Here is a 25,345-nt window from a genome sequence, read left to right as displayed (position 1 = left end):
TGCCATTACATGTTAAAGCTACAATGGCACTTTATTACTCTGCAAAGACATAATACCTTAATATTGATCTCTGTGTGCGTTATCCTTGTATTACAATGCTGCACTTGTTATCCTTGGCTGTGACATCACTTCATATTGTTTAGCTGTACAAGAGTTGAAAATGGGTCCGCCACCCTTAATACAAAGAAGAGGAGTACCCAGACATGGACTTCACTTTTTAGCCCTGTGTTGCATCTTTCTTGGTGTTGTTGGGTGCTATTGACCCTGTTGTGAATGAGATAGCACTTGGTTACTTCTACTGTGTTATTCCATTGTATATGTGTCCTGCAATTAGACAGCATGCATGCTATAATGTGTTGCATAACACCAGCAATGTATTATTGCTAGGTAGGATTATGTCCTTTTAGTGAGGATTGCTACTTCATTACCACTTTAAGAAGTGTGGTCATAATAATTAGTATGTAAAGTTAATGAAAAGTGACAGCTATGTGACTGCCATTCATTAAGCTTCATTTATATGTATGAGTGTGTTTTGAGAGCTAAAAAAAAAAAAGAGATATACCCAGCGCCGCACCTCCCATGAGGCGACCTGAAGCGCATCAGGCGGCGCTATGCCAGGGCCCCGGGGAGGGTGGCATTTTTGCTTACCTAAGCCAGTCCAGGAAAAGCTGTCCTGGACTGGCTTAGCGTCACCGTCACCGAGCGGTGGATTGGGGAGGCCCTGTGGATGCAGCGCTGCTGCAGCGGCCTCCCCTCACGCTCAGGCAGAGAGCAGGTCCTCTCCCTGCCTGCTAACGCGTCTCCGCCACGCCCCCTTCACTCCGCCCCACCCCCTTCGCTCATCCCCGCCTCTTCCGCCCCGCCCCCTCCTCCAGGGGGGGGGGCGGCTTTCTGTCGTCCGCCTGGGGCTGCAGAAAAGGTAGGTTCACCCCTGGATATACCCTGGGTTAAGAAATACAGGGTGCTGCTTTATAGCTATTGAAGATTTTATTGTACTGCCAGACAAGAGTCTTAAGATATGGTACATCTTTAAAGGGCTTCTCTAGGGAGTGTTTCACCACTTACTTACTCCATGGTGTATTTTGGACAAACCACAGGTTTCCAGACTGGTCCTGATCCTTGATCATGTGATTGGAACCAGCACCTGGCCTCTGGCTCTCTCTGACCTTACCTGACTTTACTATTATAATGATATAATCTGCCAACCCCACAGTACAAGTAGCAGTAAACAGGGAAGTGGAGGGAGGAGGTGGAACATCTTGGGGGCCATGTCCTTGACCCAAGGTTTGTAACCAGCCCAGAAACCCAAGGATGTCCAAAAAAGAACCACTGATAAAGTAAACAGTGAATCAATCCCTGGAGAACCCTTTAAAGTTCAGTGCCCTGTAGGCATATGGGGAGATGGCTGGGTTATAGGTTAGCAAGGGATCAGCCCAGTACATTGATATATCACCTTGATCCTCTGAAAGTGTAAGTGGTGAAAGTGGTTCATCTGTCCCAGATGGAAGAGGCCTCTACACCTGTCACATGATACAGATTACATCTCCAAAGGTAGTCTGTCATTGAGGGATCAAGAGTAGTCATACCAGAGGATTCTAGTACCTGGTCTTAGAGTGTGAAGGAACATTATAACCAACTCATTGTAAAGTTACCAGTTACATCTCTGGCCATCTTAGTTCTTCCTCCTTTCATAAGTGGGAAACCCAGCCAATATCAAAGATCAATGGAGCCTAATGATTTAAAGGGGGACACCATCCCAGCCAACCAACTCCGCTAGACTGCATGCACACACCCAGCCCTCCATACAGCTTAGTGGTTGGACCTGCATTAAGGTTACATGGACAGATATTAAGGAACTTTCACCCCCTCCACCCATTTCAGTCCTTATCATCTAATAGGTGCTGCTGCTTTGATTCCAGCGCAGTAATTTTTCCTATAGCTTCCTCCATTCCTCGGCAACAAGTACAGTTATTTTGGTGCCTGATGTGCTATTTAAGGTTGTATTCATACCTTTACTTTTTGATCATTCGGGCATTACGTCCATCACTCTGCATAGAAAATGCAGAGAGAAAACTTGCATTGGTCTGTCTGTCCATGAAAACAGACAATAATAGGACATGTCCTGTTTTTATCAGTCTGATCTATTTACAAAGACGCACATGTGTATATCATCATTGGCTCCCATTGTTCTAAAAACAGACACATAATGGACGTTAAGCAAACATCCATTTTTCTTGTTAGTGTGAATACACCCTTACACTTTTGCATCACTATGTTTATTATCCTGACTGATATTATTGCTGTCCTGTGACATAACTGTTGTCTTTAGCTGTAATCTTACGTAACTGTACATTATTTACATACTGTAATATCATTGTGTATACAACTCTTTCCACATACTGTGACATCACTCTATTTGTTATTCTGGTTTGTGACATCCCTGTATTATGACATACTTTAATTATTACTGTGTATTAATGCTTTCCTAGGCCTACGACCATTATGCAGTTACTTTCCTTGGGCCATTATCCTTGAGCTATGATAGGATTGTCTTTATGATCCCTGGGCAGAGATAATATTGATTATTGCCGTCACATCAGTGTATTTATTTCCTTGTGCTGTAACATTATCATTTGCAATATCCGTGTACTGTGAAAATCTGCATCTTCAGAGACATGCATAATGTAGATGAGGTGCAAAGGTTACAGTCACAGCTTGAGATTACTGCCTGAATGGCTAAAGGAACAGACCAATTGATCCTAGCTGTTTGGAGGTGATAAGTGGATAGAACTGTATCCAGTGTAGGTAATGATCCTGTGACCTAAATACATCTCTGGGCTTACAATGTCTCAGTGTGGAGTCTAAGGCCTGGTTCACATCTGCGTTCGGTATTCCATTCGGGAAGTCCGCTTGGCTTCCCCTCCCAAACAGAATATCAAATACATTAAAAAGCAGTAAGCAATGAAAGCACATGGACCCCATAGACTATAATGGGGTCCGTGTGTTTTCTGTGCGGAGTCCGCACGAGTCATGCGGAGAGGAAAGTAGTTCTTGAAGTACACCGAGAGGAAAACACACAGACCCCATTATAGTCTATGAGGTCCGTGTGCTTTCACTGCTCACCGCTTTTTAATGCGTTTGGGGTCCCCAAGTGGACCAGCCACATGCAGTTATCACGAATTGTAAGCTATACCTGTATTACTTTCCTATTTGAAACAATGACAAATACAGGTCCACAATTTCTGGCCGGGAGTGCTGTGTTGCAGCGCCCTAATGGTGATATCATGTGATGCACTTGGATGTAGCAATCAGTTCCCTGGTCTCTGGAGTTTTCTTTTCTTAGAGCTTTTTCACATGACTATACAGCACATGTATACCGAAGTGTCACCCATTTTACAGCAGAGTATCCATTTTCCACATCTGTCCATTTATCACGATTTTATTGGCCATGAAAAAACTGAAGCAGTTGATTTGTTAAAAATCTTTTACTTAACGCCCTGGAAATGTCTAAGAGGATGGTCACATCAATGGCCCGATGCCATTTTCTCTGGCTACAGAGCTTTGTTGGATTCCTCTACGTCATTGCAATGGTTTCTGGAGTTTTCAGCTTGCTATCATGAGTTTATCATCTGTGGATCCTATGCTTAGGATGTAGATGATTTCTCGGTAAAGCTGTCACTTTATAGCTGTCAGTCTAGTTTACATAAAGCTGTCAGTTTAGTGCAGAAGCGGTCTAGCCATTAGTCACTTGTGTTGCAATGAGTTCTATGCACACAACCATGGGCAATTTGGGAAATACAGTCTTGTGCATGAGGCCTTATACAAAAGTAAATGCCTTCCTGGGTATCGGTCAGCAATAAAAAGGAGTTGGACAACACCTTTAAGTTAGATAGATAGAGAGCTCTAACAAATGTAGCAGTCAGTAGTAGCCCCTATTGTCTTAACAGTGGTGTTTTGCTGCCATCTACTGGTATGAAGAAATATAGCCTTGGACTGCACTACTGTGAGAGACAATAATCACCCTGTTCTGTTTGGTAAATGGTGCGGTCCAGAGGAAGTGACGTGAGCAGGAAGCACAGAGCAGCGTGGTGTGGATCCAGAGTGTGTGCTGTGAGGACCTGTGAGAGGCCATTGCTGCTGTAGGCCATAGTAGAAGGCCTGAAACACTGCAGAGACTGACTGGAGAAAGCGGCAGTGTTGTGGAGATTGTTCTGGGGACTAAAGCCAGCCTGTGCCTTGGACTGTGCTCAGACCTTCACCCAAGACAGAAGCAAGCCAGAGTCTGCTGAGTTCCTGGACAGGCCTGCATCGAGGGAGCACCACAGAGAGCAGAGAGAGACTGTATAAACCCGGTACCGTACAAGTATCTCAGGGACAGCTAGGGCCAGTTTATAGCGGGCGTTATCCTCATACTGTTATATGTAACTTAGTTTCTTTTGTTTATTCCTTCCCATTTTCCATAAGTAAAGTGTGTTATATACCTGCCAGTGTGCCTCTGTCTCCTAGTCGCGGATCCTTGTTACCTGCTGGCCTGTACTTACACAAATATACACTACATTTCATCTCAGCCCTACATGTTGGCCAGGATACAGGATTATATGACGACGGAAATTTCTCAATTACTAGCTAAGTACTGGGCGTTCACTAACATAGCACTTCATAGCAGGCAAAAGAAAAGTGTCATAGTCCTATATTAAGTTGTAAATGAGATTACAACTGTGGAGGGCGTTGGGGGGAAACGTTTTTGGAAGAAAATGAGTACAATTCAGAGGAAAAACAAATCAAGAATGTAATATCAAAATGTCACTATACTTTGCTGGTTTTGCAACTCAGTAATGAAGACTGACCCCTCACAGTTCGATTCTCAATAAACGGGCCTGGGACTATAGTGGGGGTCCCAGCAGACCCGTAATCAAATTGTGTATCACCTACTACATATTATTTATATACTCAATGCATATAGATTTATACAACTTCTTTTAGAACTCAATTGGGGAATAAGGACTTGACCCAAAATGAAAAAGGTCCCACAGAATACCCTACAGGATTACAAAATCTGGCACCATAACCGGGAACCTTGTGTTATCTTTGGTGTATGCTCCTGATTCAATGCCAGGATTGACGTTGGGTTTGCCTCTATGCCAAGTTTTCTATCTATGTGTGATCATTGTTTGTCATAAGTTCATGTACTAGGTAAGAGCAGCTTTTCCTTAAGGCGGCAGTGCGACTAGTGGCAAATGGCAACAAGGCTGAAAACTTTTGGTGCCATTTGCAAATTCTTGGTCGTATTGGTGATCATTTATCTCTTTGCATGATCAAGTGTATGTAGAGCACATGGTATAGTATGAGAGCTGTCTGTGAAGATGTGTGAGGGAGGAAGATAGAAGGAGTTCATATACTGTATATATAGGAGAGGTGCCTGTGGGGAAGTCAAATTCCTTTAGTGCAATATCGGTTATTTGATGCTCCAGTTTATCCAGCATAACATGAGTAACATCATCCTCTATCACTAACAGCAGAGACCTGAAGATGCGAGAAACTGAAGGACATGTATAATAAAGTTTGAGGACTTCATTACAGTCATCAAAAAGATTTTCCAACCAGAATATTGTGTGAGCTCTTATTTGGATAAGTTATAAACCATTCAGCATGGGATCTAATCCTTGGCTGGGATGTCATCTTCAGAACAGTCTGATCAAATACTTGGAATTCTCCATAATTTTCATTCAATTACTCAAAGGACCCCAACAAGTACGTCCTATCCCAAAGAATGGGAATCAAACTGTCCTATTTTTGGAATTACCGGTGGTCCTATTGATAGATCATAACACATTTTGCTTGACCCAGCTTCAGGAACGAAGGGAAAAATTACATAAAAAGTTTTCAGGGTTGTTCTCCTTCTCCCCTGGACTGTGTTTTGTTCTCTTTTTTGATAACTAAGGATGGGTGGGCTGGGGCAGAATGCCTTGTTATAGAAAACTGGACAACCTCTTATTAGGATGAAGATCAAGCCAATGGCTGGTCATTATAGCTCTATCTACACTGCCCCCAAGTGATCGGATGTTTTTGTAACTCTGTCTGAATTACCCAGCATGAATGGCTGCAGGTAGGGTGGGGCAATTATGTCCTAAATCAAAAACATGATTACTTATATTTTACCTAGATTGCAACTGATGAACGATTTTAAAGCATTCCCTTCTTGCATGCCCTGTCCCCTGTTTATAGGCCACACCATGCAACTTGGTTTTGGTTATTCACATATGAGTGATCCTGATTGGATATTGTACAAACAGTGACAAATCCCTTAGTCTTGGCAGTGTGAGACAGGATGGCATGGATGAAAAATAATTGAAATAATCGACATGACCAAGTTCACATCCATTAAGTGGCCCGACTCAGTTTTCTGAGGGACACTTCCATAGTAAGTAAACAAGGAGTAATAAGAGTAAAATATAACCTTTATTGAATAGATATTAAAAAGACTATCAAATATATCCCACTAAAAACATATATGTCAATCATAATTTTTTTTTTTAAATTGTGATGAAAGCAGTATATGTTTGCCTGCATGGAGCGTAGGATGGGACCAAATAGAACAATCGTACTTCTGGGTGACAACAAAATCTTCTCGTGTGTCCCCAATAATAGATTACGGTAGATCACATTAGTACCCTCAGTAGCTAGGCACCTGTCTTTATGTACTGAAACTAGTATAAATGCACAAAAAACAGTATAAGTGCCACTAAAGGATATACAAAGAAATATGTCCATAAAATACATCCTCATGCACAAAAAAGAGACCACACTCATTCCTATGGTCCTTATAACTGTATTGAGTATCACACGAGCCTTGCCTCTAACATCTGTCAGGGTCTGGGGTTGCTAGGTGGGGTGGCATAGACACAAAAGTCCAGTTTCTTTAGTTCAAACAAAGGTAGAGTTTATTTTCACTCAAAACAAAACGGTGAAGCAACAAAGGGAAACAATACAAAAATTAATACCTGCCCGGCAGAAATCAAAAGCCAGTTGAATAATTCAGGACACAGCTCCAAAAAAATGACCGCTCTGTTTGGCACTCCAGCCAAGCTCTGCCAAGAGTCTGCTGCTGGAGCTGACTTCTTAAGCCCCCTTGATGAGGAGACTCTCTGCAGCTTAGTCGCTGCCGGAACATCCCCAAAGTGTGGACTGGAGGGGGGTGGAATGACAGGTCCCACTACCAATCTACCTGTCATTCCTAAAAATCCAGCCCAATACTGAGCATTTACCAAAATGCTCAGCAGACGAAAGTTGTCTGCTGAGAACAAACATTCCTTCTGGAATTTTCTTATCTCACCCACCTTAGTAATCTGGGTGAGATGCACACCCCCTCCATTACCTGACCAGCCATCGGCTTACTATATATATACAATAAAGCGAGTCCTGGATCTGCGATCTGCACATATAATGTATACCATACATATACAGTAAAGCGAGTCCTGGATCTGCACATACAATGTTGATGAGGTCTTCTTCCATACGCCTCCCTTTTACTTTTAATTACAGCACTATTTTAAGAATATAATTGTATTTGTCTACTGACCCAGTTACCTCAAAGGATATAAAATGTATAAGAAAAAAACCTAGAGCCTGAGCCATATAAAGAGGGGCCGTCAGATAATTTACGTGCAGCAACAGGGGTATCCAGTGAGGCATGTGTGGATTTCAGGCGCCACATATCCTGAATGCGCTTCCATCAAGGTTCCTGCTCTTTTTTCTAACTGCTTCAGCTACAGAACAAGGAGAAGCATAATGCACTTAGTGTCTGAATAATTTATAAGGTGAGTCCATGCTGCAAAAGAGCCTCTTTCCTTCTCGTCTGGAACTAGACCTTACAATGCATGGAAGTCTGTTGTTGTCAGCAAAAAATATATGCAAACCCATCCAGGCAATGATACAGATCTATTTACAACTATTTCAATGCCACGCCGAAGGCAATCACAGATAAATTAGGATAACGGCCTCATTAATCTTGTATACCTGCTCTTTGTCAATAAAGATTTGAGGTTTGTATTTTATATGATGTTTTGTTTTTTATACCTCTGGAATTTGTCTCTTGGCCGTAAACTAGATACAATACAGTCAGTGCTGGAATTGTCTATCAACATACAGAAAATGAAGATGTATAGGGGGGTAACACAAGTTTAAAGTCCCCCTCCAGCAGTTGTTACCCTATAGTACAGGACATACTAATGTGAAGTGAACAAAACAGCCACAAACCTGGATGAGCTGCAGAATAGGTCCCCTGACTGGTCATGTGATCAGCAGACTGAGGACCACACTCAGCTGGAAGTCAGTTTGCATGTAAGGCTAGGTTCACATCTGCATTGGAGTCATAGGAGGATAAAAGAGTCCTGAACAGAGGAGTTTTCTCTCCGCCAGTTTCAGTATAAAACTGGCAGAAACCTGGCGGACCCCTTTATAGTCTACGGGGGTCTGAAGGTATTCACGGGTAACAGCTTGTTTAGCGGATGGGCTCTCCATCTTTGAGATCCCCCCCTGCAGACCAAAATGAAGGAGAGTTGAACGCTAGAGTGAATTTAGAGTAAGTCTATGAGAGGCTGGATGTTAAGGTTTACATATAAACCAGCGACTTAGGTCAATTTTCTAATCACATGACCTGCCGGAGGACCCCTTTCGCAGCTTATTAACTTGAACAATTTACTACTTTGTGCTACAGAACTAGTGCATAATAATATTTGATAACATGGGGTTTCAAAGACATAATTTGCTCATAACTGTTGCAGCAGCCTTCCAGGTGAACATGGAGCGCATCTAGTACCACTTCTATTCAAGTAATAGGAGTGGCGCTACAATTTCCCGAAAGCACCACTATGTGGTAGACAAAACTTCTACGCTGGTCCTATTACTTAAATAGGAGTAATGCTGCACATGTTCCTTATCCAGTAGCAGCTTCCTGCATCCTAATCTGTGCAGGGTCACTTTCATTTGGGGCCAAAAAAACTCCTATTTAAGAAAAAAAAAAAAGAAGAGCCCCCTCATTTTGTTTGTGCGCCCCAAGCATTCCTTTAGTAGAGAATATTTTTGTATATATGGCACCACTCCGAACCTTCATGACAAATAGACAAGATATATGGATGCTGTAGAAGAATATGTGTATACTTCTGTCACCATAAAACCCTGCACTGGGGAATAAAAATAAACTATTACAGCAGTGACTTGTAGCGGGATGTAAAACACTGTCTAATAAGTGTTACACCCACTCACTAACAATTAATAAATAGCTAAACAAATCCTGTATTGTTATGTGAACGGCATGAACCTAATGGCAGGATGCCAGCAACTCAAAAATATTCAGTCAAGTTGGCTTCGGTTAAGTGAAAAGACCTAGACAGTACTGGATGTAACAATGTGTTTGTAATGCTAAATGCCAAGTGACTACAATGTGAGCGCTGTAAGCAAAACCAGTCCCCAAGGGGAAAAATAGGAAAAGTGCACTGGTCAAAAACCCCTTATGAAACTGTCCAACTAGGTGTGGCTTCTAGTTCATTTCCAGAGTTCATGGTTGTTTGCTAAAAGCATCGCTGTAAGCAATGGAGACAAATGTTTTATAATTTCATGCCTACAGTACTTATGCACATTTATGTGTTTCCATGGCAAGAACCTAATAAGCCCTGTGTGTTGTGATCCTACAAGACTCACTTCCATCTGTTTCCTGCTCCTTGTAACAGGTTAACACATAGGAGACAGAGAAAAGTAAAGACGAGAGACAGATCAGACTACGTAAGGGTTTGCGATTCATAAATTTATCAGTCTAATTAAATTAGATTTGTAATTGAGAATGACTGCAATGTCGCTTCGTTTTACATTTTTGATGCATAAAACTAGTGGCAAGTGAATGAGGATGGTGATATTTCAGAAAAAAAACAAAGGAGCCATTCTTCCTTACTTGTTAGAAGAATTGGTGGGGGTCTTACAGATGTGCCCCCACCTATCGCATACTGATAACAAGGCAGATCTTATGGATACGCCATCATTGGGAGGGGGCTTTCCTAGCTGGAAGGGTTTAGATTCTTCCCTGTTTAATCTGCTATTAGATCAGATCTCCAGGTAACTTTTTCAGCCTCTTCACAATGCTGAGCATGATCTCTGCAGTGGCGAGGTTATTCTTGGCACTGTTTGACTGTAGATTGTGAAAAATATGACTGCTTATGAATGTTTAATTACCAATGGAAGCCGCTCCGAACTTTACAAGCTTATTTTAGATGTCCGATAAGCTTATGATGTTAAAACAACAGAAGCCTCTTAAACAAGTTCTAGAAAATGCGATTTTATGGGCATGATACATAAAGACGTGTGCAGATGTAGCGGAGCTGTGTCCTATGATCTATGGAAAAATAGGAGACAATGCAATCTACCGTATATACTCGAGTATAAGCCGACCCGAATATAAGCCGACCCCCCTAATTTTACCACAAAAAAATGGGAAAACTTATTGACTCGAGTATAAGCCTAGCGGGGGGAAATGCAGCAGCTACTGGAAAATTTCAAAAATTAAAATGGTCAGAGTATTTGGGTGCAGTAGATGCTGGGTGCTGGGGAAGGGGAGGGGGTGTTTTGGTTGTCTGTCTGCCCCTTCCCTGAGCTTGAGGACTGGGTTTCCCCCCCCCCCCACTTGGAATTCAGCCTGGCTGAATATAGGGGATCTGCAATGCTCCTATTAACCCCTTTCCGAGGGAACAGGAGCACTGCAGATACCCTATATTCAGTAGACCGGACACTTTCAGACACACTTTCAGACACACACAGATACTGTGTTTGTGTTTCACAGTCATTTTCTACTTTTGTGTCTATTCTAGGGAAAGGAGTGATTTAGAACTTTTAATTTTCTTATTTTTTTTTAAAAAGCTTTTTTTTTCCCCCAGTATTTTATGGGAGGTTCTATACATTGATATTGCTGCTGGTCATAGACCTCCCCACCTAAAAAATAATTTATTTTTTTTTTTGCTGACTCGAGTATAAGCCGAGGGGGGCTTTTTCAGTACAACAACTGTGCTGAAAAATTCGGCTTATACTCGAGTATATACGATAATATCCCAATAAACTGTGTTAAAAATGGCAAAAATGAAGGCAATGAGGTAACAAAATTGGTGGTCACAGAAGTCATAGGCCCAGCTCATATCTGCGCTCGGGCCATTCCATTCCCCTATCCTGCAAGCAGCACTTTTCTCTCCGCATTTTTCGTGCAGAAATCACACGGACCCCATTATAGTCTATGGGTCCGTGGGTTTCCTTAGGTAACCAATTTTTTTTTTTTTTTTTGCAGATGCATTTCCTTTCGGGGGGTCCCCAAGCGGACTCCCCATATAGAAACCCAAACGCAGATGCGAACTGGGCCTCAGATGGGGCAAATAAAGTTGTTGTTTTAGACCAGTCTTACAAGAAGCAAGAAGCATTCGATTGTGCAAGCACGCCCTACGCCTCTTGTTATTGCTCCCCACCTCTGCTAGGTGCTTGATTGCCAAGTATTGAAGGCAGCCAGCCCCTCTGGTGCTTGAAGAGTTGTATGCTAGGATCAGGAACGCAAGGTGACTGGAATATATGACAGCTGTGCTTTTATAGGAGGAGGAGAAATTTCACGCTATCTGGAACCCATGGGATGCGTTTTGGACCATTCAACCTCTTTGACCTGCTGACAACTGGATTTTCCCCCTCCCTGTTGATGTTTTCCCCTCGTCCTCCCTGCCCTTGTGTTTTCCTGTCTAGTCTTGCCCCTCCTTGTCGTTGTTTATCTTCTTTGCTGGATCATTTTTTTCTTTATGACTTTTATCATTTGATATTTTGTTATAGCTGTACTGTATTGCTGTCTTGTTTGCATAATTTTTGGAATGATACAGGTATATCGTCCTTGTTGTTTCCCTTTATTGATAAAATCCTTAAAATAAACAGTTTAAAAAAAAATTGCATGGACATTACTGATCCTATGAAAACATCCCCATAAAAGCAGAACAGTAGATGCTACCCTAAATCTATTAGACCAGGTTCACACAGTGCTTAACAGCAGTGATGCCTAGCATATTAGACTGTATATTTCAGCTGTAGGCTAATGGACAGTAAATTGAAAACCTGTTTTTTTTCTCTGGTGCCATTCAGATGAAATACATAGCAATTTGTTACTCATTACTACGATTAAAAAGCATGCAGTTCTTAATTTAAGAAGCACAGTGTGAACTCAGCCTTACGAATTAACTTTTTTCTATTTGTCCTATATTTATCCAATGTTTCAAAACCAGTGTCATATATTATAATAAGAATCATATACGTAAAAGGGGGAAATACTTTTTTTAAAATTTCTAATCAAAATATGTCTTCAAGTTGGAAGCAAATTATTTGATATCCTGGATATCCAGAATCCTCAATGTTGACAGATAAAAATGTAATAATTTCGAGGATGACTGACCATCGTGTATGTGTGTAGCCATTCACATGCACCGCCTTTCCATGCTGCTTAGTGTATGCTCCAGTTACTGGTGCTAATGGAATTATTGAGTAACAATGTGACCGGAAGTCTGTAGCCGGGAAAACATAACAGAGTCACAATGCTTAATGTAGACAAAAGGAAACCGAGTCGATATGAGTTTACATTGTGATGACAGAATGCAGAATAGCATAATGCAGGCTGCGATCACACCATCACTTCTTAGGATACAAGTGGGATGTGTGGATTTAATCCCAGGCTATTTTGGTCATTTAGTTAATTCACTTTGTTTAGTATTAATCCTCGAAATCCGCCGGCATTGGATGGCATAATCTTTCTCGGGGCCTTGTCTCTTCTCTTCTTTATTTATATACTGTCCCCACGTGACCTCAGTATATCCTCTAACTTCTATATGACCTTGTATGAATGATAGACAAATGTGTTTCTCGATCAAGACCCCATACCTACATTCCACACTTGTACTGCAAACGTATCCTGAATGGATGACTGCCATATCAAACAAATGAGAGTTTCTCACAGTTCCTTCCAGCAAAGGACTTCCTGCAGTAGATCTCATTGTATATAGTAATATATCTGTTATTATATTAAATAGCAGGGGTTAGAGATGGAGGGAATACATTGTTTCACTGTAGATGATAAACATTTATCTATCTATAAGACAGACCTATCGAGTGATCGATAGATAGATAGAACATCTAAGAAAAAAATGAAGTAACTTTACAAACAAGCTGCACTGCTATGGACAACAATTGCTGTGTTTGGGCCATTCCTTTCCCCTCTCCGCATGAAAAATGCAGAGAGAAAAGTCCGGCAATCAGCACTTTTTTCTCTGCATTTTTCGTGTGGAAACAAAGCAGAAACCACACGGACCCCATTAGAGTCTGTGGGGTCCGCAGGTTTTCTGAGATAACCACTTTTTTTTTATAAGGATTATGTTTCCGTTAGTGAAAAATAAAAAGCTAGCAGAACCCATTGAAATTAATGGGAGGCTTTTTTTCAGCGTGGAAAATTCCACCCCAAATTCCTCAACATTTTCCTCCATGTGAATGGGCCCTTTGAGGGATGGATTGCACCATCCTATGAATGAACGTCCAGAAGTGGTGGGCTGAAATGGCACATCAACAAAAACAAAGCGGTGAAACCATGGGGTAAAATCTGTGCAGTCTAGAGGGAACCAAATTGGATCTATGATGAATTTATAAGGAAAGCTCCATGAGTGACCTGCCAACTGCTTTTGCTAATGAACGTGCAACACTTGGTCCATTGATCTGGGGTTAGGGTGGTCTCCCAGTCCTGTCTCCAGGCCATTATAAAGTCAAGCTTGACGTCAGAGGTTGGAGCATACAGTAAAATGTACATGTACACGTGTTTCTCCAAAAATAAGACAGTGTCTTATATAAAATTTTGGTCCTAAAGATTTGCTATGTCTTATTTTCAGGGGATGTCTTATTTTAGTTTTGTGTGCTGCTGTCACCACTGCGCTACGTTGAGATGTGCTTGCTGCACAAAAACTGTATGAAGAAAAACATTGCAGCCGGCTGAACGCTGTGTGCGGTGCTCTGTGTGTACAGGGAAGCCGGCTGCTGCCGCAATGCCGTACTTTGTATCCACTGTTCCTGCTGTTGTAGGATGAGCTGGGAGATTGGACTCCCCGCCGTATACGATGCTTAGTGTATACACAGCTCATCTACAGCAGCAGGAACAGTGGATACAACGTATCACAGCGGTGTAAGAAGCCGGCATACCTGTGCACACGGAACATCACGCACAGTGTTCAGCCAGCTGCAATGTTTTTCCTCATACAATCTTTGCACAGAAAGATTATTATTATTGGGGGATGTCTTACTTTCGGGGGTGTCTTATATTAGGCAATTCAACAAAACCTCTGCTATGTCTTACTTACACGGGATGACTTATTTTCGGGAAAACAGGGTATAAGATAGGGAATCTCTGTCGGAAGCACAGCCTTTCAAAACTAGTGTGAGTGATCTTAGGATTATATGAAGTGAGTGACCATAAGAAGCGGAAGACCTGGTTAGTTCTAATGGCCTCTGAGGCGGGTGGGGTATGTGTACGAATAACAGATTCCACAATCTGTCTTGTTATATATATCATACATTTGTGAGAGACAGGCCACCCAGTCGTTTGTGATAGTACATGGCACGTCTTCGCATTCTAGGCCATTTATATGCTCAGATAAAATTGAAGATGTCACTCTGAAGGCCAGCTAAGGAGGCGGAGGTTAGTTGGCAGTATTTTGTGGGAAGGCATGGACTCCCAACATCATAGCATCCACAGCGAAAACTAAGTCAGCTCAGTAAACTGGTATCATAAATCTGATGGGCCTTTGCCATGACTCTTTCAGGAACATGTGAGGGCACCATAAGAACACCTCTTGACACAATTGTTGTTCAAAAGTGGCATTTCTAAAGTGGCAAACTCAAGCCTGGCAGTTTTTTTTACATCACAAAGCAACATAGAATAATAATAAATGTGCCCTCCTTTATCATGTCCCTCTTGCATAAGACCACTAACATTAATGTCTAGAAACCTGATAATATTGTTCAGACCCTCGTGTTCATTTTATTCTAAGTATTTCTGTAAAGTGCTGGTTATTTTGGAAAAAGAATGTGTGCTTTATAAGTGACGTGATGATAACTTGTGCAATCTATTTAGTATGTCTTTGTACTATTCACAAAATTTATGTTAATTCCTTATGGGGTATAAATAGCGGCTTTGTCTCTTGGATCTCTCATATTTGTATAGCAGCAAATCCATTCATCATTGTTCAGTGCACCTGTTAGCAAGCTACACTTTCTTCTCTGACACTTGACAGTCAGTGATACATGGGGACTTGTGTATTATACAGTACAGAGAGTGACAACGTGCCTTTATCTATTCAGTCTAACAATATAATGATATGCATTATTTGCAATTTTTATGGTAAAATCAACATAAATATTCATAAATAAATATACATGGAAAATATTACTGCTTGTCTTGTAGATTTTATTCAGATGCATTTCCATCTAAAATTTACATATCATCCAGATAAAATAAGATTCTTATAGACGAGAGTAGGACAGCAATGTGTTTCTGACACTTTGGCCATGGCATAGCAAAGGCTATGTACAGATACAGCGAGTTAATCCAAACTTCTACAATTGGTTAAACTGTTGCAGCGTGATATCTTATCACAGAAGACAACAAAAAAGCAATTTTCAATGACTTTACATTTTTGTTGTCTTCTGTGATAACATATCAGACTACGGTATTTAAGCAAAAATTCAAGTAAACTCTGCTACATCTGTATATAGATGTATATCTAAATCTTACTATGCCATATAGCATTCATTTACTGCGTACTATGTTGAGACTATACATACAATACCTAGTGCTATACATTGTCCACATGCACAGTGAATACTACATTATCAAAAGTACCTAAAGTATGATATTGTCATAGCATGACCCAGAGGTCAAATGCATGCATAAACTCAGACAGTACCTGCAGACCCCATAGATTATAATGGGGACCGTGGGGATTCCACCCGGTTTCCGCCTGAAAAAGCCAGGCAGAAAGGGCGACGGAATCCCCAAACGGAGAGGCAACGCTGGTGTGAACCCAGCCTGAACCAAAAAATTTTATATTTTTAACCACAGGATATTATGTCAACACAGCGAAATAGTGGGCCACATATACGAAAAGAGACTAAACAGTGTTAGGCAGGTAATCTGAACATACACCAGATTTATCACAGTGACTGATGCTGGATGATAAACCTGGCACATTTATAGACTGTCTATTCAGGGGTGTACCTTGAGGAGGTGCAGAGAGTGCAGTCACAGCTGGGCCTAGAAGCTTTACAGGGCCATAAAACTCTTCTTTACCTTGCCAGTATCAGGAGATCAGTACTATAAACAATACATTATAATTGGGGAACATGGTACAGATTTTAGGTGTAATCAGATTTTTATTGAGTTTTGCAAACAGTAAAGAAAATAGATACGGAGAAATGGGAAGGGCTACATGCCCACAAATCAAACATAAAGGCCTCGCAGGGCCAACCAGTAATGTAAATTCCGGAGAAGATCCCTGGGAAAATAGGGCAAATGTACAAAACCAGAAGTAAAAGGGAGAAGGCAATCAAGTAAAAAGAAAGGGGAAGGAGGAGGGAAAGACTCACTAGACACATTGAAGACAATAGGTAAAGGGAGGACGCCACAAACAGGACACAGAGGGGAGGACCGGAAGAGACAGAGAAGGGAGAGTAGGGGGACCGAACACAGAGATGCCAATGGCGGGGGATAACTGTCCTGGCAGCCGTGAGGAAGTGACGCAGGAGGTTACCCTTAATCCGAGATATCTTACTTGGGATGAGGGACAGGAGGGTCGCCTGAGGAGAGGGAGACAGGTAGCGACCACTGACCTTCTCATAAAGGGAGAACACAGAGTCCCAGAAGGACCGAATCCATCCACAATCCCACCAAATATGAAGGAGGGATCCCTCCGCAGAACCACAGCGCCAACAAAGGTCCGAGACTGTTGGGTAAAATTTATGTAGGAGGACTGGGCAGCAATACCAATGGGTCAGAATCTTGAAATTCTTCTCCTGAGCACTGCAGGGAAGAGGTAGATCATGGGACAGGAGAAAGCAGCAGGCCCAATCAGCAGCAGAGAGACCAATCCCTAGGTCAGCTTCCCAGGACCTAGTGTATGGCGGGGGGCCCGGAGTGGCAGCCAACATGTTTTCTTCATGGCATCTTAAGCCATGCCCCATTTATGGAAAGTCATGCCCTCTTTCTGGAAAGCCATGCTTATTTTTTAGAAGAGGTGAATAAAGTGGTTTAAATGCCAAATAAATTAGGCATGTCTATGTGACCGCTGTTGGCCCAATCACAGGCTTTAGCCATGACCTGGGTGCATGACATCACCTGGAGAATGTTGGACACAGCGGTGAGGCCCCCCAAAAAAGTTGTCCAAAATACGTAATATCAGGTGTACAGCAATGTAGACCAATTTTTAGACTTAAATGTAAGCCAGAATTCTGTCACATTTAACTCTTCTAGGTTTTCTGTAAAGCTTATTTATGTATAGGAAGAGGCCATTACAGTAATTTTTAAAGGAGGACATCACCTTATCTTCAGAACATTCCACATGGCTTCCACTCTGTTCCTCCTTACATCCGATGTACTGATGAAGGAACATGGGACTGAAACATTTTGGTGGATGCTTATGATTATGATTTTGGATGCAATAAATTCATCATATTTTGGAAGTCAATTTTAAGTGCCAGAAAATTCTTTGTTTTAACAGAAATGATTGGTCATGGATAGTGGGTGTTATCGAAAGAAAATCAAACTGAACAGTTATCAGAGGGGTGGCACCTATCGAAGGATGTAAAGAGTTGGAATTAGTGAAAAGTCCTCTTCTGGGTAAGGCCCCACGTAGGAAAAACTGCAGCGGCAATGCATCATGTTTTTTCTTGCAGCGCTTTTCACAGACAGTCCGCAGAGGTTTCATCTGTTCACATGCTGCTTCAATTATAGCTATAGGGAAACTGTCAGCATTTCCATAGGTATAATTGACATGATGCGATTTTCAAATTTCCAAATGTCTGCTGTGTGTACACTCACCGGCCACTTTATTAGGTACACCTGTCCAACTGCTCGTTAACACTTAATTTCTAATCAGCCAATCACATGGCGGCAACTCAGTGCATTTAGGCATGTAGACATGGTCAAGACAATCTCCTGCAGTTCAAACCGAGCATCAGTATGGGGAAGAAAGGTGATTTGAGTGCCTTTGAACGTGGCATGGTTGTTGGTGCCAGAAGGGCTGGTCTGAGTATTTCAGAAACTGCTGATCTACTGGGATTTTCACGCACAACCATCTCTAGGGTTTACAGAGAATGGTCCGAAAAAGAAAAAACATCCAGTGAGCGGCAGTTCTGTGGGCGGAAATGCATTGTTGATGCCAGAGGTCAGAGGAGAATGGCCAGACTGGTTCGAGCTGATAGAAAGGCAACAGTGACTCAAATAGCCACCCGTTACAACCAAGGTAGCCAGAAGAACATCTCTGAACGCACAGTACGTCTAACTTTGAGGCAGATGGGCTACAGCAGCAGAAGACCACACCGGGTGCCACTCCTTTCAGCTAAGAACAGGAAACTGAGGCTACAATTTGCACAAGCTCATCGAAATTGGACAAATGAAGATTGGAAAAACGTTGCCTGGTCTGATGAGTCTAGATTTCTGATGCAACATTCGGATGGTAGGGTCAGAATTTGGCGTCAACAACATGAAAGCATGGATCCATCCTGCCTTGTATCAACGGTTCAGACTGGTGGTGGTGTCATGGTGTGGGGAATATTTTCTTGGCACTCTTTGGGCCCCTTGGTACCAATTGAGCATCGTTGCAACGCCAAAGCCTACCTGAGTATTGTTGCTGACCATGTCCATCCCTTTATGACCACAATGTACCCAACATCTGATGGCTACTTTCAGCAGGATAATGCGCCATGTCATAAAGCTGGAATCATCTCAGACTGGTTTCTTGAACATGACAATGAGTTCACTGTACTCCAATGGCCTCCACAGTCACCAGATCTCAATCCAATAGAGCATCTTTGGGATGTGGTGGAACGGGAGATTCGCATCATGGATGTGCAGCCGACAAATCTGCGGCAACTGTGTGATGCCATCATGTCAATATGGACCAAAATCTCTGAGGAATGCTTCCAGCACCTTGTTGAATCTATGCCACGAAGAATTGAGGCAGTTCTGAAGGCAAAAGGGGGTCCAACCCGTTACTAGCATGGTGTACCTAATAAAGTGGCCGGTGAGTGTATATTCCCACAATAAATGGATGGGATTACACCACGTGGGGCTTTGGCCTTTATGCTCACAAAGTTTTTATCTTGTGCTTACAAGTTGTCCACACACTACATAAAATTGCTGTGTAGAAGAAAACAAGTAAAACCTGTGTTTAAAGCTTGGCAACTTGATAAAGTAATACAGTAGGTACACACAATCTCAAAATCGCAGAAAACAATTGTCTGTCATGTCCTGGGAAACAGGAGACATTTACCAGGTTCTAAAGATAAGACCTAGAGATCCTGGGTCGAAGCTTATACTCACCATGGATCAGGATACAATATACCAGGTCTCTTTATTATGTAGTGTAATACTAAGCCAGCATTAAGCTATTGGTCCTGGACAAACCTGAAAGTGTATCAACTATATCTGTTACTGTGGCCCCCATTATATATTTTGGCAGTAATACACAACCTCATTGAACACAACTTCAAGAGAAACTACAGGTGGCCAATTCAAGAGTCTTTACTGAAGGATGAAAGAGTGATTCATGGGTATAATTATCCTTAGAGAGAGACCTTACCCAGAATGCATTTCATATATATGTAAATACAAAATATTGAATTGGAAGTGAACATACAAATCTGTACATAAATGCACATCCTGATCCAAGATTTTCTTACAAATTTTACAACGAGGCATCTTGTACAATCCAGGACAATGAGAGAGAGAGAGAACCTGGATTTAAGAAAATAATGGTGGCTCCAGATGAGTGTTAGAAAAGTCTACCCAGCTTGGATTTGTTGCTTGTTATTCACTTACATATTAGTATGACTTTTTGCTTCTTTACAGGAAAGCCTGGTTGAGTAAAGTGGGAAGTCCCAGCTCAAGAATCGATCGGACTGACTTTTCCAATGAGAAAGAGATCCCTAGTCTTCAATTCAAAGGATTCAGCACCAGATACTGAAAAAGGATAATACAAGGGACACATAAGCTTAGCAAACATGCTGCCAAATAGTTAATACATACCATAGATAACTAATACATGTGTTGCTACTTAAAAATTCTCACAATATTAACAATTTAAGTTCTAGATTAAAGCATTGCTCAACGTTTTGATTTTGATAAATCTATTCTCTGGATATCCGATCAATTTTTCACATCAGACGCCAATGGTAGACCTACACAGTTGATGAAACCAGAAGCAAATAGATCTGTCCACTGTATAGTGGTGGTGAGAGGTTACTGCAGCCCCCCTCCTATTCAAGTGCACAGCTGATCGGGGGGTATCAGACTGGTTTGGTATTGATGACCTATCCTGAAGACCGTCTACAAGAGTTTCCTCTTGTTGACTGGACTATGTAGAGTGTGACAGCTACAAATCAGCAAATGGGGACACTTGGTCTTTGTCCACCTGACAGATAACGGTCCCATAATGACATCACATCAAAAACATCAACCACTCTTTGCAGTGGCCATCATGGTAGGACATTAGATCCAATTTCAAGCATCGTCTTTATGATGTATAGTCCCGGTTAAAGCATACAAAGGTTCAATATCCTCAAGATTCTTTGCTTTTGAAATACCTTTTTTTTCTTCTTGTAAGAAAAGACTCTTTGGGCTCCCCCAGGGACTGGTTGTGATAGCTATTGCTATGCCCCCTATAGCTACACCACTTTTTTTTTTTATGTAGATTGTGAGCCCCCATATAGGGTTCACAATGTACTTTTTTTTCCTATCAGTATGTCTTTGTAGAATGGGAGGAAATCCATGCAAACACGGGGAGAATATACAAACTCCTTGCAGATGTCGTTCCTGGCAGGATTCGAACCCAGAACTCCAGTGCTGCAGGGCTAACCACTGAGCCACCGTGTTACCCCAGCTACACCACTTTTAATGGATAGCCACTCTTCCTTATATTTGAGCCACCTCTTCACTATACACAACTGGCTACAAGTAAATGCCCCCATTTACAGTATACACAAACATACATACAATTCCTTAATTCTTTATATCAAAAGTGGTTTCCTGAAACTGTCTATACATTTATGTAATGCACACAAGAAATATTAAGGAGGACTGACAGGGGGAAAATAAAAAGAAATAATCCCTGGTTTGGTCATCTTTCTTTGTCATCTCCTAACTGAATCCTACTACATCATAGATAGCTGATACAACCGCTCCTGCCGAGAGTCATTTATTGTCCCCTACCAAAGACAGGACCATTAGCAGAACCACTACCAGCCAATCTGATGTGTAGGAATAATCTCAGCAAGACTCACCCTAATATTTTTATACATGTTCTTATTAATATTACTATAATTTAGATATTACATTCTTTAGTGTGATTTTTTAATATGTCATAAATTGCCAAATATATAGAACTTTATGTATTTTGCCAAACTAGTACTGAATGACATTACCATATGATGTGGCATAATGTATCAATAAACAATTTCTGCATTGTTAATGTTTAAAGGTCTATTTCTCAATACAGACCAGTGATCTAATAAGTATACTAACATCATTTTCTTTATGTAATTGCCAAGAATATTAAAAATATATGTAACATATTGTAAAATAAAAAGATATGGCTACTACTGAGGTTTTTTTTCTTGTATTCACTGTTGTTATGGAAAATTGGTGATGGTATTTAAGGGCATGCATCAGTTTATGTGATGTATTTGTACAATATTATATGGTTCCATATTGATGACCTATTTTAAAGACAGGACACTAATATCAGATCTATAGGGGTCTGATACCTGTGAGCCCCACTGATTTGCTGTTTTCAGAAGATGATACACAGAGAATGGAACTGGAAGCAGACAGCTCTGTTCTCTGTGTGGTAGTAGAACTGAGTCAATACAGCTTAGGTTCCATTCAAAATAAATTGGAGCTGACCTGCAGTACCTGCTGTGGCCACTGCACAGAGAACAGAGCTAGCTACTTCCTGCTATGTTCTTTGTGTGTTAGCTGCTGAGAACAGCTAAGACAATGGGAGTGTCAGGTGTTGGATCCCCACCGATCTAGTGCTGATGAGCTATCCCTAGGACTAATCATCATTGATTTTAACCCAGAAAATTCCTTTAGGTATTTCTATTAAACATAATATACCGCCATGACTGAAGACTGTTACACATTGACTGTGATGATAATGATAGGAATTACCTCCTACACTTCCTCTATTGCTAGCTGTGGGTGGTCTGCATGTTAGTTTATAAATCCATGCCTATGTAGGTCATTTGGGGCATATTATTAGCACAGAAATTTGGACTTAACAATACACATACATAAAGGCAGAGCTGGCTGTGCACATAAGTCATTTATCAGCAAACCCATAGTCATATAATCCAGGCCATGTATTACATGATCACCCAAATACTTGAATGGTACAATGTCCTATTACACTTACCCTGCAGTTTAAGGTAGACTTCCCCGGTGATATCCATCAGATATAACACACTCCACCAACTATAAAAAAAAGTTACATTACAATAAAAAGTTATACTTAGTAAGATATAGCCCATTGACTGTCCATGGCAGGCCTGCTAGAATAAAAGGGACACTCTTCATAGCCGCCTTCATGCTGGCGAGATGAGGGTCCAGAACAGGGGACCCTCTGTAATTGAGCTCCCTAATGTAATATTCCTATAGGGGTTTTGTAAACCAGACAAGCTTTATAAAAACAGTCTGAATGTAAAGACTTACCTCTACTGTATGCCAAAACTGCAACAATGTAGATGACTAGAGGAAAGTGAAGTGTGATTTCATTAAAGAACTGTCAGACATCCAAGAAATTTAACACAGTTACAGCAAAAAGACATTCCTCACATGTACCTTACAAAACGCTGGATGATACGGCTCACATAATGAATTTAGGCAATCAGCACTCCGGCATTCAGGCGGAGGATTAGCACTGACAAATGCTGCATTTAGCCCTATTCATCTCCTCTATCAGTCATTGTTATGAGTGCACATTAGTCACTAGTCATCACTTTGTTTCTAAAGTGTCAGCAAACCATAGCCATCTTTTAGAGGGACCGTGTAATATATGGAGCAGGCTGTTCATTTGTCGCTGCAGAGACCATGTCTGGAAGCAGGACTGAAGTCCAGAGTGCAAAGAAACCAAGATCTTCACTTAGGGCTTTAAAACATGGCTTCCATTACACCTTAATCATTTTGGAACTTTGATCGGTTCAGGGGTGGAAATGTTAGAAGTCAGAAGTAACACCGAAGATTCTAAGCTGTCCTTACACACTAGATTAGTGATCCCCAACCTGCGCCACACCAGTTTTCTTAAAACGACAACTCCCAGCGTGCCCCAATATGGCGCAGATGTCATAACATTTTGGGAGTTGTAGGTTTGTAACCGCTGGAGAACCACAGGTTGTAGACCACTGAAATAATGTTCATGATTCTTGGTGATTTTTGTAAAACCAAGATCACGATGGAGAAAGTTGACAAAGATATCACAGGATTTGGAGACTTGCGCAGCCAAAACCTCTTCTATTTACTCACACGAAGGTGCAAGACTTGCCGGTTAACATGAGGCACAATGGTTCAAGATTGGTTTTAGATGGGCCACTGTCTCTTACACTTTCTTCAACACGATAGATGGATGTCACCCCTCTGCTAGCTCACCCTTTTTCTCTCAGCCCTCTTTATGCACCCTGTCAATTTCAACTCTGTTACTCTATTTCAAGTCCAGTATATTCCCTGTACTAGTTTAGTTGCCAACAGTCTCAAATTTGCAGAAATTGTCCGTTTTTCAATTTAACAATCCCTTCAAATCAGGCCAGTCCCGCCTGATAAGTGATGTGTGCGCAAACCTTATATCCAAAGGGGCACTCACAGCAGGACAGGGGCAGCCCCAAAGACTAGTCTTAAAGGGATCCTATCATTAAAACGCAATTTTTTCTCACTAACACGTCGGAATAGCCTTAAGAAGGGCTATTCTTCTCCTACCTTTAGATGTCTTCTCTGCGCTGCCGTTTGGTATGCAAATTAGTTTTCTCGCAGCACTAGGGCCGGGCCCCAGCGCTCAAACAGCACTAGTGGGAGTCTCCAATGCTGCGAGAGAGCTCTCCAGCGCCGCCTCCATCTTCTTCAGGAATGTCCACTTCACGCGTCTTCTTCCGGTGCAGGCTTCAAACTTCTAGGCCTCGGGCCTAGGGCAAAGCCAACTTACAATACTGAGTTTACTGGGAACAGAATATTCTTTACTCATCTTTGCAGGTTTGACACCTGTCAATACTCCTGCAAGTGCTGTGGCCTCTTCGGCTAAGTTCACACGCAAATACGCGTGAGCATATTTCGTCGGGCTGCCGCGACGGGATGCCGGTGCAGTGCATGGCATCCCATCGCGGCTTTCCCCTCCGGATAAGGCCCAAATGAATGGGCCTAGTCTGGAGGGTGCTGTCACGAGGCGGACACCATGGCTGATTCAGTCGCGGAATCCGCCTGAAGAAAGGGGAGCTCGTTTCATTTTGCTGCTAGCAGAAAAAACGCTAGCAGCGCTCTACATAGACCGCCATTGTGAGGGGGCGGATTATGACGTGGATTCCGTGTCAAAATCCGCCCCCTCTTGTGAACGGGGCCTTTGGTGTTTACATGCCCACTGTACAGATAGGGAGAAATTTATTACAATATGTTTTTCTAACGCTAGTCTTAGTTCTCCCCCCCACACATTCTGAGCACAAGAAGCACCAAAATTACTAAGTGGTTTTGGCCTCTCACCACATTTTGCACGTATAGTTGTTTCCAAACCAAAATCTATACCAGACAAGCTCGCATTGATTTCTAGTATCACTCACACCTGCCTTGCTCTGCCCATTGTGCAGGGGAGTAGACACTGAGATATGCACCAAGTTGGCACTAGGTTTACATTATCTTTCAGGTTTCCATCCTTTGGGTCTGTTGGCGACCCGAAAGATGGAAACTATCTGCTTAAAAAGTGGTTACATGCGGAAACCATAGACTATATTGGGGTCCGCGGGGCTTCTGCCAAAAACAGTAGAGAAAAATGTCCTC

The 25,345-nt window shown here is 41.8% G+C and overlaps 1 protein-coding gene across 2 annotated transcripts in view; it reads left to right on the top strand.

Moving 5' to 3' along the window:
* Window positions 1-21,912, top strand: part of ACYP2 (acylphosphatase 2) — a 122,769-nt gene extending 100,857 nt beyond the window's left edge. The window contains exon 4 of one of the 2 annotated variants that reach the window (XM_075267568.1): window positions 20,165-21,912. In XM_075267568.1, coding sequence (XP_075123669.1) covers window positions 20,165-20,279 — 115 coding nt within the window. In that variant the 3' untranslated portion in view covers window positions 20,280-21,912. Of the gene's footprint in view, window positions 1-11,323; window positions 15,398-20,164 lie in introns of those variants that run through there. The other variant, XM_075267569.1, reaches the window with a different exon arrangement.
* The last annotated feature ends 3,433 nt before the right edge of the window (window positions 21,913-25,345 follow it).

This window comes from Leptodactylus fuscus, chromosome 3, assembly GCF_031893055.1.
Source record: "Leptodactylus fuscus isolate aLepFus1 chromosome 3, aLepFus1.hap2, whole genome shotgun sequence".
Classification (NCBI taxonomy): domain Eukaryota; kingdom Metazoa; phylum Chordata; class Amphibia; order Anura; family Leptodactylidae; genus Leptodactylus; species Leptodactylus fuscus.
Note: the sequence above shows the minus strand (reverse complement) of the source record. Positions and strands in the feature narration are given on the sequence as shown.